Source organism: Aptenodytes forsteri, unplaced genomic scaffold (assembly GCF_000699145.1).
Source record: "Aptenodytes forsteri isolate BGI_AS27 unplaced genomic scaffold, ASM69914v1 Scaffold2, whole genome shotgun sequence".
Taxonomy (NCBI): Eukaryota; Metazoa; Chordata; class Aves; order Sphenisciformes; family Spheniscidae; genus Aptenodytes; species Aptenodytes forsteri.
In genome coordinates this window covers 9500712-9513873 of record NW_008795695.1, presented here as the reverse complement: position 1 = coordinate 9513873, position 13162 = coordinate 9500712, and the positions used below count along the sequence as shown (strand labels likewise).

The 13162-nt window shown below is 38.4% G+C and overlaps 1 protein-coding gene across 1 annotated transcript in view; it reads left to right on the top strand.

Annotated features, from left to right (window-relative positions):
• The window catches only part of HLCS (holocarboxylase synthetase), a 122450-nt gene extending 112107 nt beyond the window's left edge, over positions 1-10343 (top strand). The window contains exons 6-10 of the mRNA XM_009282979.1: positions 1121-1188; positions 2187-2347; positions 5445-5559; positions 9199-9412; positions 9942-10343. Coding sequence (XP_009281254.1) covers positions 1121-1188; positions 2187-2347; positions 5445-5559; positions 9199-9412; positions 9942-10110 — 727 coding nt within the window. The 3' untranslated portion in view covers positions 10111-10343. The remainder of the gene's footprint in view (positions 1-1120; positions 1189-2186; positions 2348-5444; positions 5560-9198; positions 9413-9941) is intronic.
• Positions 10344-13162: the final 2819 nt, after the last annotated feature.

The following is a 13162-nucleotide window of genomic DNA, read 5'->3' as shown; positions in this document are numbered from 1 at the left end:
TTAACCTGCGAAGCAGGAGGGATGGATAGTTCCTTAGCTTGTCGCTGGCCTAAAGACATGTGTCTGGGGGCGGCGGGGGGACACTTCTGCTTGCAGCTGGTCCCTGCTGCCCGTGGATACTTGCTTGATTGCAGAACTTGAAACCCCTTTCATACTTATCTGAAATTCAGAGGAAATCATTTTGAACGGTACTTTTTGCTGATTTGGACTGCACTTATCTCCAAGACAAGATCGCTTTTATATGAATGAACAGCGTGATGTTTGTGCCCATATTAGAAGTAGGTTTGTAGGCTATAAATCACTTTCTGGGTCTACCTTGCTGGCAGCATCTCGAATATCTGTTTTATCTGTTAAATAAGTCTTCCTGAAAATGTGAAATGGAGGAGGATCGTAGTACAGTTCAGATCTGTTTTAAAGTGGTTTGAACGAAGTTCTCACAGTGGGGTTTTTTTCTTCTTTTTTTAAGTCTAGCGTTGACTCATTTGGTGGTGTTAAAGTGCACTTTCTACTTATCCCCAGAGGAAAGTTAGTATTCTTTTAAGTGAAACTATTTTAAAAGCAGAACACAAGCCTAAAATAAGCCAGTGTTCTCTAGAGTTCTCAGAAGGTGTAGATTTATTTACTGTAGTTAAATCATAATTAGTTCTCAGGGGATAGTGTATCTTTTAAACTGCTTTATTGCCACCATATTGGTTTTCTAAATAATCAGAAACTGCTGCTCTTATATTCTGTAGTATGAACAAAAATTTGCCGTAAGTAGAAACAAATGTCTAGAATTGCTAGTTGTCACTTACTGAAGATAGTGACACACGAAAAATAAGCACTTCAAGAAAACGTGAAGAAATACAAAACGTATGTTATCAGAAGGCACCTTAAATGAACTATGGCTATACCTTTTTCCAGCGTAATAGATATAGTAATGTTTTACATGATCATTTTTCAGTTAATCTTTTTTTAATATTCTAATGCTTTTTGGTCAAGAATAAATGTTAACTGAAAACGGATAAATGGTAGTGCAATGTTAATGTAAAATATTACCTGATATTTAAGCCTAGATTTTCATGAATGTAGCTTAGTGTTCCAGCTGATAAGCATGGGGTTTTTTTTTCCTATTTGGCAGGTTAATGTTCGAGTTGCCTGAGGAGATGGGTTTAATAGCAATTGCTGTTCAACAAACACAAGGGAAAGGTGAGTAAATTTCCTTCTAGTGCTAGTAAATGTGTATTAAATATATGAAATAGGACATTTTAATGTCACTTAGCTGCCTTAAAGATACATTATGAGTATTTTTGGTAATATAATCTATAGAATAATCATGTCCTCTTCTCCTCCAGCTTGAACCGTGGATTCAAACTCAAAACCTAAGTTGATAGAGACCAAAGTAAACATTTTCAGGATGTTTGGTGGCTTTTGCAGAAATGATTTAGTGGTCTTCTAGTTTCTGCCAAAAACTCTCTCCAGTCATGGAAACTGCCATCACTACATTTAGTGTAATACAAGTCAGACTTCCAAATCAGAACTCCTTTTTGACTTAACTGGAACAAGACTGGGTCTTGACTTGCTCTGAGATAGAGGTTTCTTGAGTCTGCAGGACCTGCTTGAACTGTCATGTGGGCTTTCACAATCTTTTGCAGATAAATACAAGCAAGTTCTGTCTCTTTCCCAGGAAGGAACTAGCACTGATTTAGAAGCCGCATTCATTTTATTAGAAGACAGTGCCCAGCCTAATAAGCTCTTCTGAGCACAGATCTACACAAAGATGGTTACCTGGCTTTCGGTACAGATCTAGCTTGTGTCAAGTTGATTCACAATGTGGATGGATTTCTAGATGCACACAGAGCATCTTCACAAATACTTCTTCACTTAAACAAAGCAAGGTTTTTTGAAATATGTATGTTACCAGATACCAGGAAAATCCTGGAAGCAAGTCATTTAGGACATTCTAGGAAATTGAGTAGCAGCGTGCACGTTAAACAACCTGCTGTTTTTTTCAAGAAAAAGCTTTGCACTTTAACCATTTTTCTTTCTAAAGTAGTTTGGAAACTCCATTACAGGACTTATGGTAGATTCTTGGATGGATACAATTGCATCTTTCTCTTTTGTAGTTGTCTACATTAACAAAGTGATCTTTTTTATAAATGTTTTTTTCTTGAGTTGAAGTTAACCTTTTTTCTCTCCCTTCCCAGGTCGTGGTGGAAATGTTTGGCTCAGTCCCGTGGGCTGTGCACTATCCACTTTACATATCACCATTCCTCTACATTCCAACCTGGGCCAGAGAATTCCTTTTATTCAACACCTGGTGTCCTTGGCAGTGGTAGAGTCAGTTAGATCAATACCAGGATATAAGGTATCTCATTCTAATTTATCTCAAAATTCCTGTTTCCATTTTCATTAAAATCAGATTTTAACTATGTCTCCTATGCATAGAATGACTGAATGCATAATATAGTTCTTCAGCACTAATGTCGTGGTAAACTTAGCCTTCATACATGCTTGATTATTTATGTGTTTTAAGAAATCTAGTATACATATGATGAATACTGTCTTTTATTGAGCTGATTAAGTATACTGCACTCATTTCACTCATAATCTTATGAAACTTAAGACTCAGTCTTCAGCAGTAAAGAAAACGTCAATTTTGTTTGTCTAACAATTGAGTTAATTTGTTTTGATTTTGAAGGAGTTGGGGAAGAGGGAGGAGGGAAAAATGAATAAAACTGATGAATCCTTTTCTGCTTTTTTTGTTGGTGCTGTTTCAGTGGCCACTTTATCCCTTTTAAAGGATTTTTCCAACCCTTGTTTAAGGTTGAAAACTGATTTCTAAAGCAAGAACTTAGGAGTATTGCTCTCAAGAGGGAGTCAAGTGTCCTGTCATCAGTATTAAAATGAAGAACCAGTCTTCTTCATCACCTCATATATCTCCTTTTTAATGTTACCATTTCCTAATATTTGCTAACTATAAAACTTTGGTATTTTACAGAAGTAGTTAACTAAAGCATATGTTTCCTATATTACAGAAAATCAATGACTTATACACATTTACACATGAACTTTATTATAGTGGCACCCAGTAGCTTTGCTGTAGTTTAGGGTCTGTCAGCCTTTCTATTAATGCCTTCTAACTTCAGTGCTTCATAACTTGACTATAAAAACAAAATGCTTCAGGCTAAAATTTGCAGTATAAAATATTTGGCTAGAGTGAATAATTTAACCATTTTAAATAGAAGGAGTTAGTTTTGTAAAATATGAGTCTGACTGGGGAAGGAGTTAATTTATGAATAGAGGCGGTTTTGCTTCTGTGTGCCTACCCTGGTGTACTGTGGCATTTTTCATTTTATTCCATTCAAGAGGAAAAAGCTGACTGAATTACTAAATATAATATAAAAATAGTATGTATCAATAATACATGTAATATACACAGTAGATGTACAGTACATAGCTTGCTATGACCAAGACAAAGCTACTGAATCTCTTTGACAGTACATCCACCCTAGACAATGGGTGAAACCAATGTTAAGGGTCTGCACTCAAATACACTAAAGCAAGGAAATTCAAAGATTTATCAGAAACTCAATGCTTAAATTTCCCCTTCAGACTTAGGTAACGCAGGGCTTTTCTTTATGTCAGATGGACATCCGTGCCCTACAAACTGCAGTAGCTGCAAACAATGGGCTAATCTACAGATGAGGTTTCATTCTCTCCTCCAAATTTCCATACCTCTGTGGGTGTATGTCAGAGTCTTAATAATACTTTAAGACACTTTAATGTCGTTTGCTGTGCTCTAAGTCCATTTAAGGATTTCCATTCAAAAATCTGAAATACCTGTGTCTCAGTTTATCAGCCAGTCGTCATTTTTAGGATTGTCACGAATGTTGACTATGCTAAACTGGCAGCGACTGGGGCCTTTGTTCTGGGTCCTCACGGAGAAAATCTGGCCGCTGAATTGGAAGTTTTACTGCCAGATGTTAGCGCTGCAAATGTAAATGGGCCTTGTATCAAGAGAGTGCCTTGCTTTCCCATTCTGAGAACAGCAGACATCTCTCTCTAGTAAGTGAAGATAAGAAGGTGCTGCATTCCCAGCGTATTTTGTGATGCCCATTGCTTCTTTGACAAACGGATAGTTGTGCAGTACCTTGTCATCCGTTTTTGTGGCAAAGTCTCTGCTGTGTGGTTCACATCATGAGAATACCCAGTTGACTTGGTTGTTCTTCATACTTGCCGTCACTTCAGTTTGCAGAGCTAGTGTCTGGTGTCTTACAGGTGTACGTTTTCCTGAAGTAAGATCTCCTGAGTAGCTCTTTGGAAGACCTCTTAACACTGATAATACTGTTTAACTGTCTCATACTTCGAATGTCTCAAGAGCCTTCTATAAATCCTTTCCCGGTGTGAAGAGTCAAGTTGTTTTCCATAATGAATATGAATTGGTGATACTCTCTCTTAGAATGCTTTGATAGCAAAATCAGGTAGTATTTCCTGTCAGTGTACGTGTAATGGACTCCTCTCTGGCCTTTAAATCTGTCAGGAAAGTAGACATGGACCCAGGTGCAGTTTTCACACATCCTGTAAAGGGATTTCATAATCTACAATAGGAGGGAACGCGACTCTTGTAGTCCTGGAGCACCTCCCATAATTTGCCTCAGGGGATAAAGTCATATGCAGTTTTTCAAACTACAGGAAGCACGTTTGCTTTCTTTTTGTGTTTAAGTAGCTGGTGCAAAGTTCAGTTCAGTTCTGTGGTTTCAACAAAAACTTCTCTATTGGGCTGGAACGGTGTCACACAGCACAGTTTGTGTTTCCAGCTCCATGGTGTTGCTTGAGCGTAGCTGCCGAAAGCGTGAATATATTTAGGACATTACTGAAGTATTTACATAGTTGTGAACTGGAATTTCTCCTGTCTGCTGAATTTCCTTTCTGAAATTCAAGATGTCATTGTCTCCTTGTCTGGTTTCTGCAAGGATCCTCAAATACAGTGTTGATGTTTTTGTGGGCTTACCCTGATTGTTTACCAGCAGTAAGCCACAGTGGCTGCAACAGTTTGCATCTTTCTTGAATAGACCTTTTAAATCTTCAATAGGCGCTCGTGAATGAAGGAAATGAATTCTATAAAACCTCACAGTTTTGAGACTGAAAATCTCTAGTATCTTTAGTCCCCCTTTTGGTCGCTCTAAACCTTTATTATCTGCCATAATTTTTTTGTTATTTTTTTGTTTTTCTCTGACAGCTGCCAGCCTCCTTAGTAAACCACGTAACCATGTTACTGTGACTTTTTCAGTAACGTTTGTGGAGCACTTAAATAGGTTCACATGAAGAGCAGTTGACAGTACCACATTCAGTGTGGCAAAGAGCTACAGAAAATATGGAATATGGAGTGATGAATGAGCCGTGTTCTCATAATCAGTATCGAAGAGCAAAGTGTTTCTAAATGTATGTTTTTGTTTCTTTAGGATATTGATCTGCGAGTAAAATGGCCAAATGATATTTACTACAGCGATCTTATGAAGCTTGGTGGAGTTCTGGTAAACTCTACACTTATTGAAAAAACATTTCATATACTTATTGGTAAATGTCTATTTTCAAGCTTTTCTATACTGTCTTTTTCTAAAGAAGTTTGTTGTTAATTCCTTTATGAGTTCAAATGATAAGGACAAGAACAAATAATGACAGCAGGCATAAGGAAATAAAGCACAATATTAAATCAGAAGGAAGCACAAACCGTAAATGTTTTTATTCTTCGTAATAATTCCATGTGCTTGACAAGGAAAACGTAAATGCAAGCGTCTGGGCTGGCGTAGTGGAGTTCAAAGAAAGAGCATTACAGGAGAGAGGGAAAGTGACCTCCTTGATCTATTGCAAAACTAGTAGAATATATGGAAAAATGTATCCATTTTTTTCAATTTTCATTTTTTTTTCAACATAACAAATAGTTAAATAAATAACATGCCTTTTAAATCGGGAGAAAAAGAGCTACGTACACCTGGTAATGTTTTAATTTCTTCTTTCATCCTTTTTAAATTTATTCATAACTTGTTTCTGTTGATAGCTTTCTAGAAACTGGAATATTGCTAGTGAAGCAGCAGTGCAGTAAGGATTTGATTAATTAATCACTTTCTTTAGTTCTCTCAAAAACTAAAATTTGCAAAGTAGTTGGGAAGGCTGGATGGGGGAGCAAGGAGCGACAGTCTGTTTGTTTATTGTGAAGGCGAACAGTCTACCTGGAAGGCTGGTTCCAAAAAGGTACATGTATTTTCCAACAAGTCCCAGTGCTGTAACAGGAGAAGAAATTTAGGTGCACAAAATAAGTATTGAGATGTCTCTGTTGTTTCAAGTCTGATAATCATTCTGCTATTTGTTAAGGAAATTTTTTCCCCTAACCAGCAGCAGCACAGATCTGTCAGACATGCTTAGAAACCTGCCAGCAGAGATCTAGGTTCTGGTTCCAAAAATAATTACCTGTGCTATGTCTAAAAAAAATTAAATGAAAGTTCCTTAGCAAGTCTAAAAGGTTAAAGATGATGATGATGATAATATTTGGTTTATATTTGAATATAGCACAGCAGACAAGTATCTTGCAAAGGGAGCGTGGGCATGATATCGTTCCTGTCAAGGTGCTGTAAATTCTAAGGCGCGAACAAGCAAAACAGTTGAAGTAGTCATCACCTCCTTCTGCAAAACATGCCCAGCCATTAAATTTTCTGTTCAATTGTTATATCCTCATTTTGTAAATAATCTACATGTACAGAATGGAAGTTGCACCGAGACACTTAAAAGAGTCTCTCTGTGCCCCGTCAACCGTTTACTGCTTCCATATGTTCTTCCAGAGCCTGTTCTGGTTAACACAAGAAAAGCAAAAATGGCTCCAAAAATAGTTCATCTTATCAAATATCTCTTTGCACATTACATACTAGTTTTGGACCTTGTGTTTCTTACCCTAAACACCAAAACATTCAAATTTGAATGGAAACTTTCTGTATGCATTCTCTCTGATGTCCCTAGGAGTCATCTTGGTGGTAATAGGTCTGAGGTATATACAAAGATGTACATTTTCATCAACTTTCTTGTGTCTGGAAGCTTCTAAGATTGAAAGTTAGTTGCTACATAGCATCCAAGGATCTTTTCCATCATTCCAGTGATGTATGTCACTGAGAGTAGTAGGGGTGACTCATGACATCTAACTTCTTGTATTAGTAGTAGCAATGAGATCAAACTTCTACAACAGGACAGGTAAGCCAGATGCATCATCCCCTTTCTACAGTCATGGAAATTCCTAGACCTCACTGTTTACATGACACTCATGAAGAGTATTCCATATATGAGGGAAATGATCAAAATCAAAGATCATCTACATGGCTTCACTGCGCAGAGAAGTACCTCAGAAGAATAAGGCAAGAGACAAACCTGCCTTTTCACCTGTACCATGTGCTCAGGGCCTCACAGATGACACAGTTCATGTTCATACTTTCAAACGTGTTTTTAAAGACCTTTTTTTTAAAGAACTTAATTATTATGGGACTTTTGGAAGAAGAGTTCTGCAGAAGAATATACTTCATTAAAGTAAGGGCCAGACTCAGAACAGACGTAGGTAGCCAAACACAACCAGAATGCAAGGGACAGCCAACATGCTTGACCTGCAAAAGCTCTGTCTGCCTCTGTGTGCGGCTAAGGCATGTCCAGCCAGTGCACAGATGCTGAAGGCAGGGCTAGCCCTGGAACTTGAAGATGTATTAGCCACATCAGCACACTGCGAGGTCGGTGCTCAATGTTTATTTTTCACTCTTCTCACATGGGCAATGCAGAGATGCCCTAAGAGTCCTGAGCACCTAATGTTTTTCAAATTATCTGGCTACATTTTTGCCACCGCATTTATCCCCAGGTGCTTCTGCCTCAGCTGAGCTTGTCATCTCAGTATGTCTCTCGTGTCTGTTTCAGTTTTTGGATTGCTAAGTAGTGATCTCCATGCATACACGCCTGAGTGCCCTGAGCCTGCAGATGGACCCCAAGGCCCTGTTATGCACCCTGACAGTACCAATCACAGCTTGATGGCCACGGTCACTCTCTCTTCACTTGACTGTATTTGAGTTTAAACAGCTGAGTTGGGATCTGTTGGCATGGCACGTCATGTTTTCCAGTTCATTTTCCTTTGTCTCTTTCTGATAATACATTTCTCCTCATTGCCATAGGATCGAAGTATTGGTACTGGTATCACTGTGGCTTTCTTTGCATGCACTCTCTGACTAGTTAAAAGTCAAAAACTGCTTTCCACTGAAGAGATCCGTCTTCTCATAGTTAATACGAATTACTTCCATACGTGAATAGTCTCATTAATAGCAAATTTACAAAACAGTGCATCTGGACCTTCTTGCAGACGGAGGTGTATCATGTCTAAACCCGATTGGCAGACTGGGGTTTTATCCCAAATGTCTGAGGAAAGAAAAATCCAAATTAGTAGGAGAAAAAAATAAACAGGTAATACAATATATTTCCTTACATCCCTCAAAGCCTGTTTCAGCAGGCTGCAAAACACCCCCCAAGAGCCATATTTAAATAAGAAAGGCGTTCTGCCAACGTTATTCTAGCTGGAGAAATCTCAGCGAGAGACTTGAGGCTTCTAAAGGATATGCTGTGGTAAGATAGATTAAGCAGCAAAGTTAAATCTTCTGGGCTTTTCAGAGCAAGCCAAACAAGGCTTATCAGCTGAGTAAAAAGGCTTACTTTTCAGAGAATGCAATCAGCTAACTGTAGTAAACAGAAAGGTCTCTTAATTAAATTTTAGACTGAAAGATAAAATTCCATCTTAGAGTATGATCAATGATTTGCTCTCAATTAGCTAATGACCTGTCAGCTTCCAGGGAGTAAAAGAATTTCTCACTTTGATGTTATTGTAACCAACGAGCAAGTCACCACTTGCCATCTTCCTAACCCTCATGGACAGGGTGGCGTGTTGTTGAAAGGACTGCACTGGATTTGCTTACAGTTTTGAGGAGGCATTTTAAGGGCAAGAAACAAGTAAAATCTGGACTGAGATTTGTAATTACGCAAGTAGGAAGGTTTAAAGGTGTAAGAGACTCAAGAAAAACAGTGACCGGAAACATCCGTAGAGATAATTGTATCGAGTAGTTGAATGAAGTACTGACTTTCTGGTGGTAACAACGTGTTTGTAGTTAAAGATCCTGTCCTCTTCTTTTGGCTTGTCTTCTTCAGGCTTTGGATTTAATGTGAATAACAGCAACCCCACCATATGCATCAATGACCTCATCACAAAATTTAATAAGGAAGAGGGGACAAAGCTGAAGGCTTTAACTGCAGACTGTCTTATTGCAAGAACTGTAACTGTGCTAGAGAGGCTTATAGATATTTTCCAGGAGAAAGGGCCCAACGGAGTTCTTCCCCGTTACTACAAGTACTGGGTACACAGGTAAGTATAATGTGCGTCTCGAACTTTCTTTTAAGAAAGCTGAAAAGAACGCATGGATATTTTGCCTTTTTCTACTTTTTCTACTAGATTGCCTTTAAAACTAGTTACTTAATTAAAATCTACTTTTATATATATATATAAAATATATACTTATATATACTTTTTTTAACGGAGAATAAAAATAGCACACAGTAAAATCAACGGACTAGCAGGAGTTAAAGAATGCTTCTAGGTATTTTACATGTATCATCTCAAAAAAAAGGGAATCGGGAATGATTTGTTTAGCTAGTAATGAAGCTACTGTACTCATGTCTTTTATAAAAAACCCAAACTGTTTGGATTAACTGTTAATTCCACAGAAATAAATTAAAGCAGGTAGAAAATGCTGCTGAAAATCATGCTCTATAAGGAACCAGTGAGGTGAGAAACAAAAATATTCTGCTAGACAGGAGTCCTCTAAGCTATTTTTTAATTGTTTTTGCAGTCTCCGCCAATTAATTCCTAACCGTCTGGTTCTCTTTGTTTGCAGTGGTAAGCAAGTCCGTCTCCACAGTGAGGAGGGCCCGATTGCATGGATAGTCGGGGTAGATGATTATGGATTCCTTCAAGTTCATGAAGAAGGCAAGGGTGTGGAGTCTGTGCACCCAGACGGCAACTCTTTTGACATGCTGAGAAACCTCATAGTCCCAAAGCATTAATAGTCCTCAGAGCTCACAGCGCAAAAGGAGGCTCTTTAGTATTTGGCACCAAGCAGCTAAACTTGCTTAAAGGTGGGAAGGGTAGTTGATAGCTTGATTTTTTTTTTCCTTTTGATTTTCTGATATCTTTGTTCTTTGACATGGATAACTTCAACAGTTAAGAAGAGGTAATTATCTCATTGCTGAAGGCCTTTATTCTTTCGTATTAACTTTAAAACACATCTATGTTGCCATTCTTTGTAAGCATCTGTTCTTTAAAAGGAGCCTGATTGCAAAGGAATACCTTGCAGTGAACAGAATTGTCTCTTCAGTTGCACACTGTATTTGAGAAACTGAAGTGGCTAAATATTTCCTTTTTGTGTCTCTGTGTTTTTATTGTGCTTTAGCACAATCCAGTCCAATATTTACATTTTTACTATGTTTTTTTAAACTAAACTCTGGTTTATGCGTTGTCTGCAGTGGCAACAGCTGGAAGAGTTCATCATATATTTCTGAATTACTGGGATTACCACTGTGTTTAAATTCAGGTCTAAGCGTAGACCCTTGCTGATTTGGTTCTTCTCCACGTGGGCCTATACAACAGTTTACCATCCTGTGCTTTGGTCGCAGGTCTGCAACTCTCTTACGGCTGCCTTGAGTTTTTGGGGAGTTTTCCATCAGCACTTGAGAACTGTGGTTGGTTATCCAAGTTATTTGTACTCTGCTCTTCTTAGTCAATTGGACCTGAGTAAATCATCTCATCTCTCCTTTGAATCATAGCCTTCCAAGAGGCTTTAGCCCCTGTAAGAATAGCCCACTGGAGTATTGTATCGCCTAGTTGCAATCCTCTCATCCAGGTTATTGTAGAATCCAATGTCAGGGGAGGGAAGCCTAAATAGTTTACAATTTAATAGTAATTCTACTGTCACAGTAATGAAGTTAAGCGAATAAATAAGAGAAAAATGCCCAGCTCTTAAAATCCCTGCCATGAACGACAGCTACAGTGAATAAAGAAACCATGCAGTTAAGCTGTGTCCAAATTCTCTTCCACTGTTTCTTTTGTCACCCCCCTTTCCCAAAGCAGGGCATCTGGTTTTGCTGCTAACCATTAAAAGCAAGAGGTTTAACATCTGCTGACCTGGAAATAGCTTGCTTTGGGGGCTGCCTGCACGGTTCCGGGTTAGGTGTAACAGCTTGGTCATGACTGGAAAGCATCGCGAAGTAGGCATGTGGGAGCTTCTGTGCGATGGCAGCTTGTCGGGTTTTACTCCCGGGCAAGGTGAATTTGCGCCAGGAGGCTTGGCCACCACAGCACTTCAAACAGTTCTCTGCAAATGAAAAGTTTGTCCTAGATGTGATGTGGCCAGCTTCATTTCCTCAAGTAGGCAGCACTGCTTATTACGTTACCTTGTCCCCACTGAAGGTGGATCAGCCAAATTGGTTTCCACAAAGGACTTCTGTATACTAGCCAGAAATGGGTTTTTTAGGTTAAAGTTCACCTCATAAACAAACCGAACATGTTAGTAGATTGTTTCAGTTACAAATCCAAGAAGTCTTAAAACAAGGAAGCTAGTCTGTAATGGTAATTTAGAGTAATCCTCACATATTAGGGTTTAGGTGGTTTGGCAGCAAGTGCTAGAAATTAAGTTGTCCCTATTACATTTAGGATTTTATGCTCCATATCACAGTAGATTTGTCTGTGTGCCTGGTTGTCCATACCCTGCTGTTTTGTTTTCCCCCATGATCTGCCTTGTAAGAGTCTGCACACCAATATTTCATAGAACGGTACAATGGAGTGTAGACAGCTGTTAATTGGCATAGTTGAAATGATACACATGAACACCAGTTTTTGCTTTTTCCCACCAGATGCTCTCAAAACTGCTTTGGGCTGTTATTTTTTGGCAGCTACCTTTCTTTCAGAATCAAGTATTGATGCATATTATAACCAAATGAAACTTGAGTCTGAGTTTAATAAAGTTTAAATAAAAAGAAGAGCCCATTTATATATACATATATAAAAAAATGTGTGTGTGCATATGCACACCCACATCTTCCTTGGGCATCTTCACTTCTTTTCTACCTTTTCTTCCAAGCAACTTATAAGCAGCGCATGCTGCTGCAGGTCAGCTGTGGGAAGCGTATCTCTGGTACTGTTTTTACAACCACAGAGTTTTACAAAACTTTAGATCTGTACCTCAGTCCGATATTTGTAGCTAAAACACTCTCTCTGGTTTGGTACTGTAGGGTGTGCCTATAGGAAGCACCTTTGATTTCGCTCATATTCCAGACAGACTGATGAGTGCCTGTAGAGATTTCTTTTAACGACCAGGTCATGCATCAGGTTTTGACTTGAATTGCTTCCTTAAAACACACTGTCCCTTCGCTAGGGACAAAGACTGCAAAAGAATGACGGGGGAAAATGATAAAACATGTTCCCATATGAAGAAGGGCAGAATGGACCTGCAAACCTTCACTCAGCTATGCTACCACTGTGTCTGAGCAGCAGGCAGATGGATTTTTTAATAGTAAAATGCTGCAGTATTTCCTGGTTGTTATTGTTCCTTTTGGATTTCTTCATAGCCTTCTTAATGAAAAGCTTGTTCTAGTCTCACTTTGAGTTGTAAGATCATTCCAAAAATTTTTGCATTGGAATGAAACTTGGTGTTGAACTTCCTTTTTGCAAATGACAACTAACCGAGTGTGGATGTGTCGGAGCATAAGTGGGTGCTGTGGGAACGTACCCCTTTGCCTCTACTTCTTAGTGGCCTATTCTGTGTGTATAAAACTACCTGTTGTCTTGAGGAAACAGCCTTGAGTTGGATGAAGCGTCTGTTACAAACCTGACCTTTCCTTCAGAAGAACCAAAGAACTTCACAAAGAAAATTCCCGTTGTGTAGTGAGCAGCTGCATAAGTTCTGTTTAATATCTTTATCTGGATATATAAAATATATATATAAAAATAATATATATATAAAATATATATTATATATATAAATATATATTACATATAATATATATTATCTGGATATTATATAATAATACCTGGACAAGGGCATTGAGTGCTCCCTCAGCA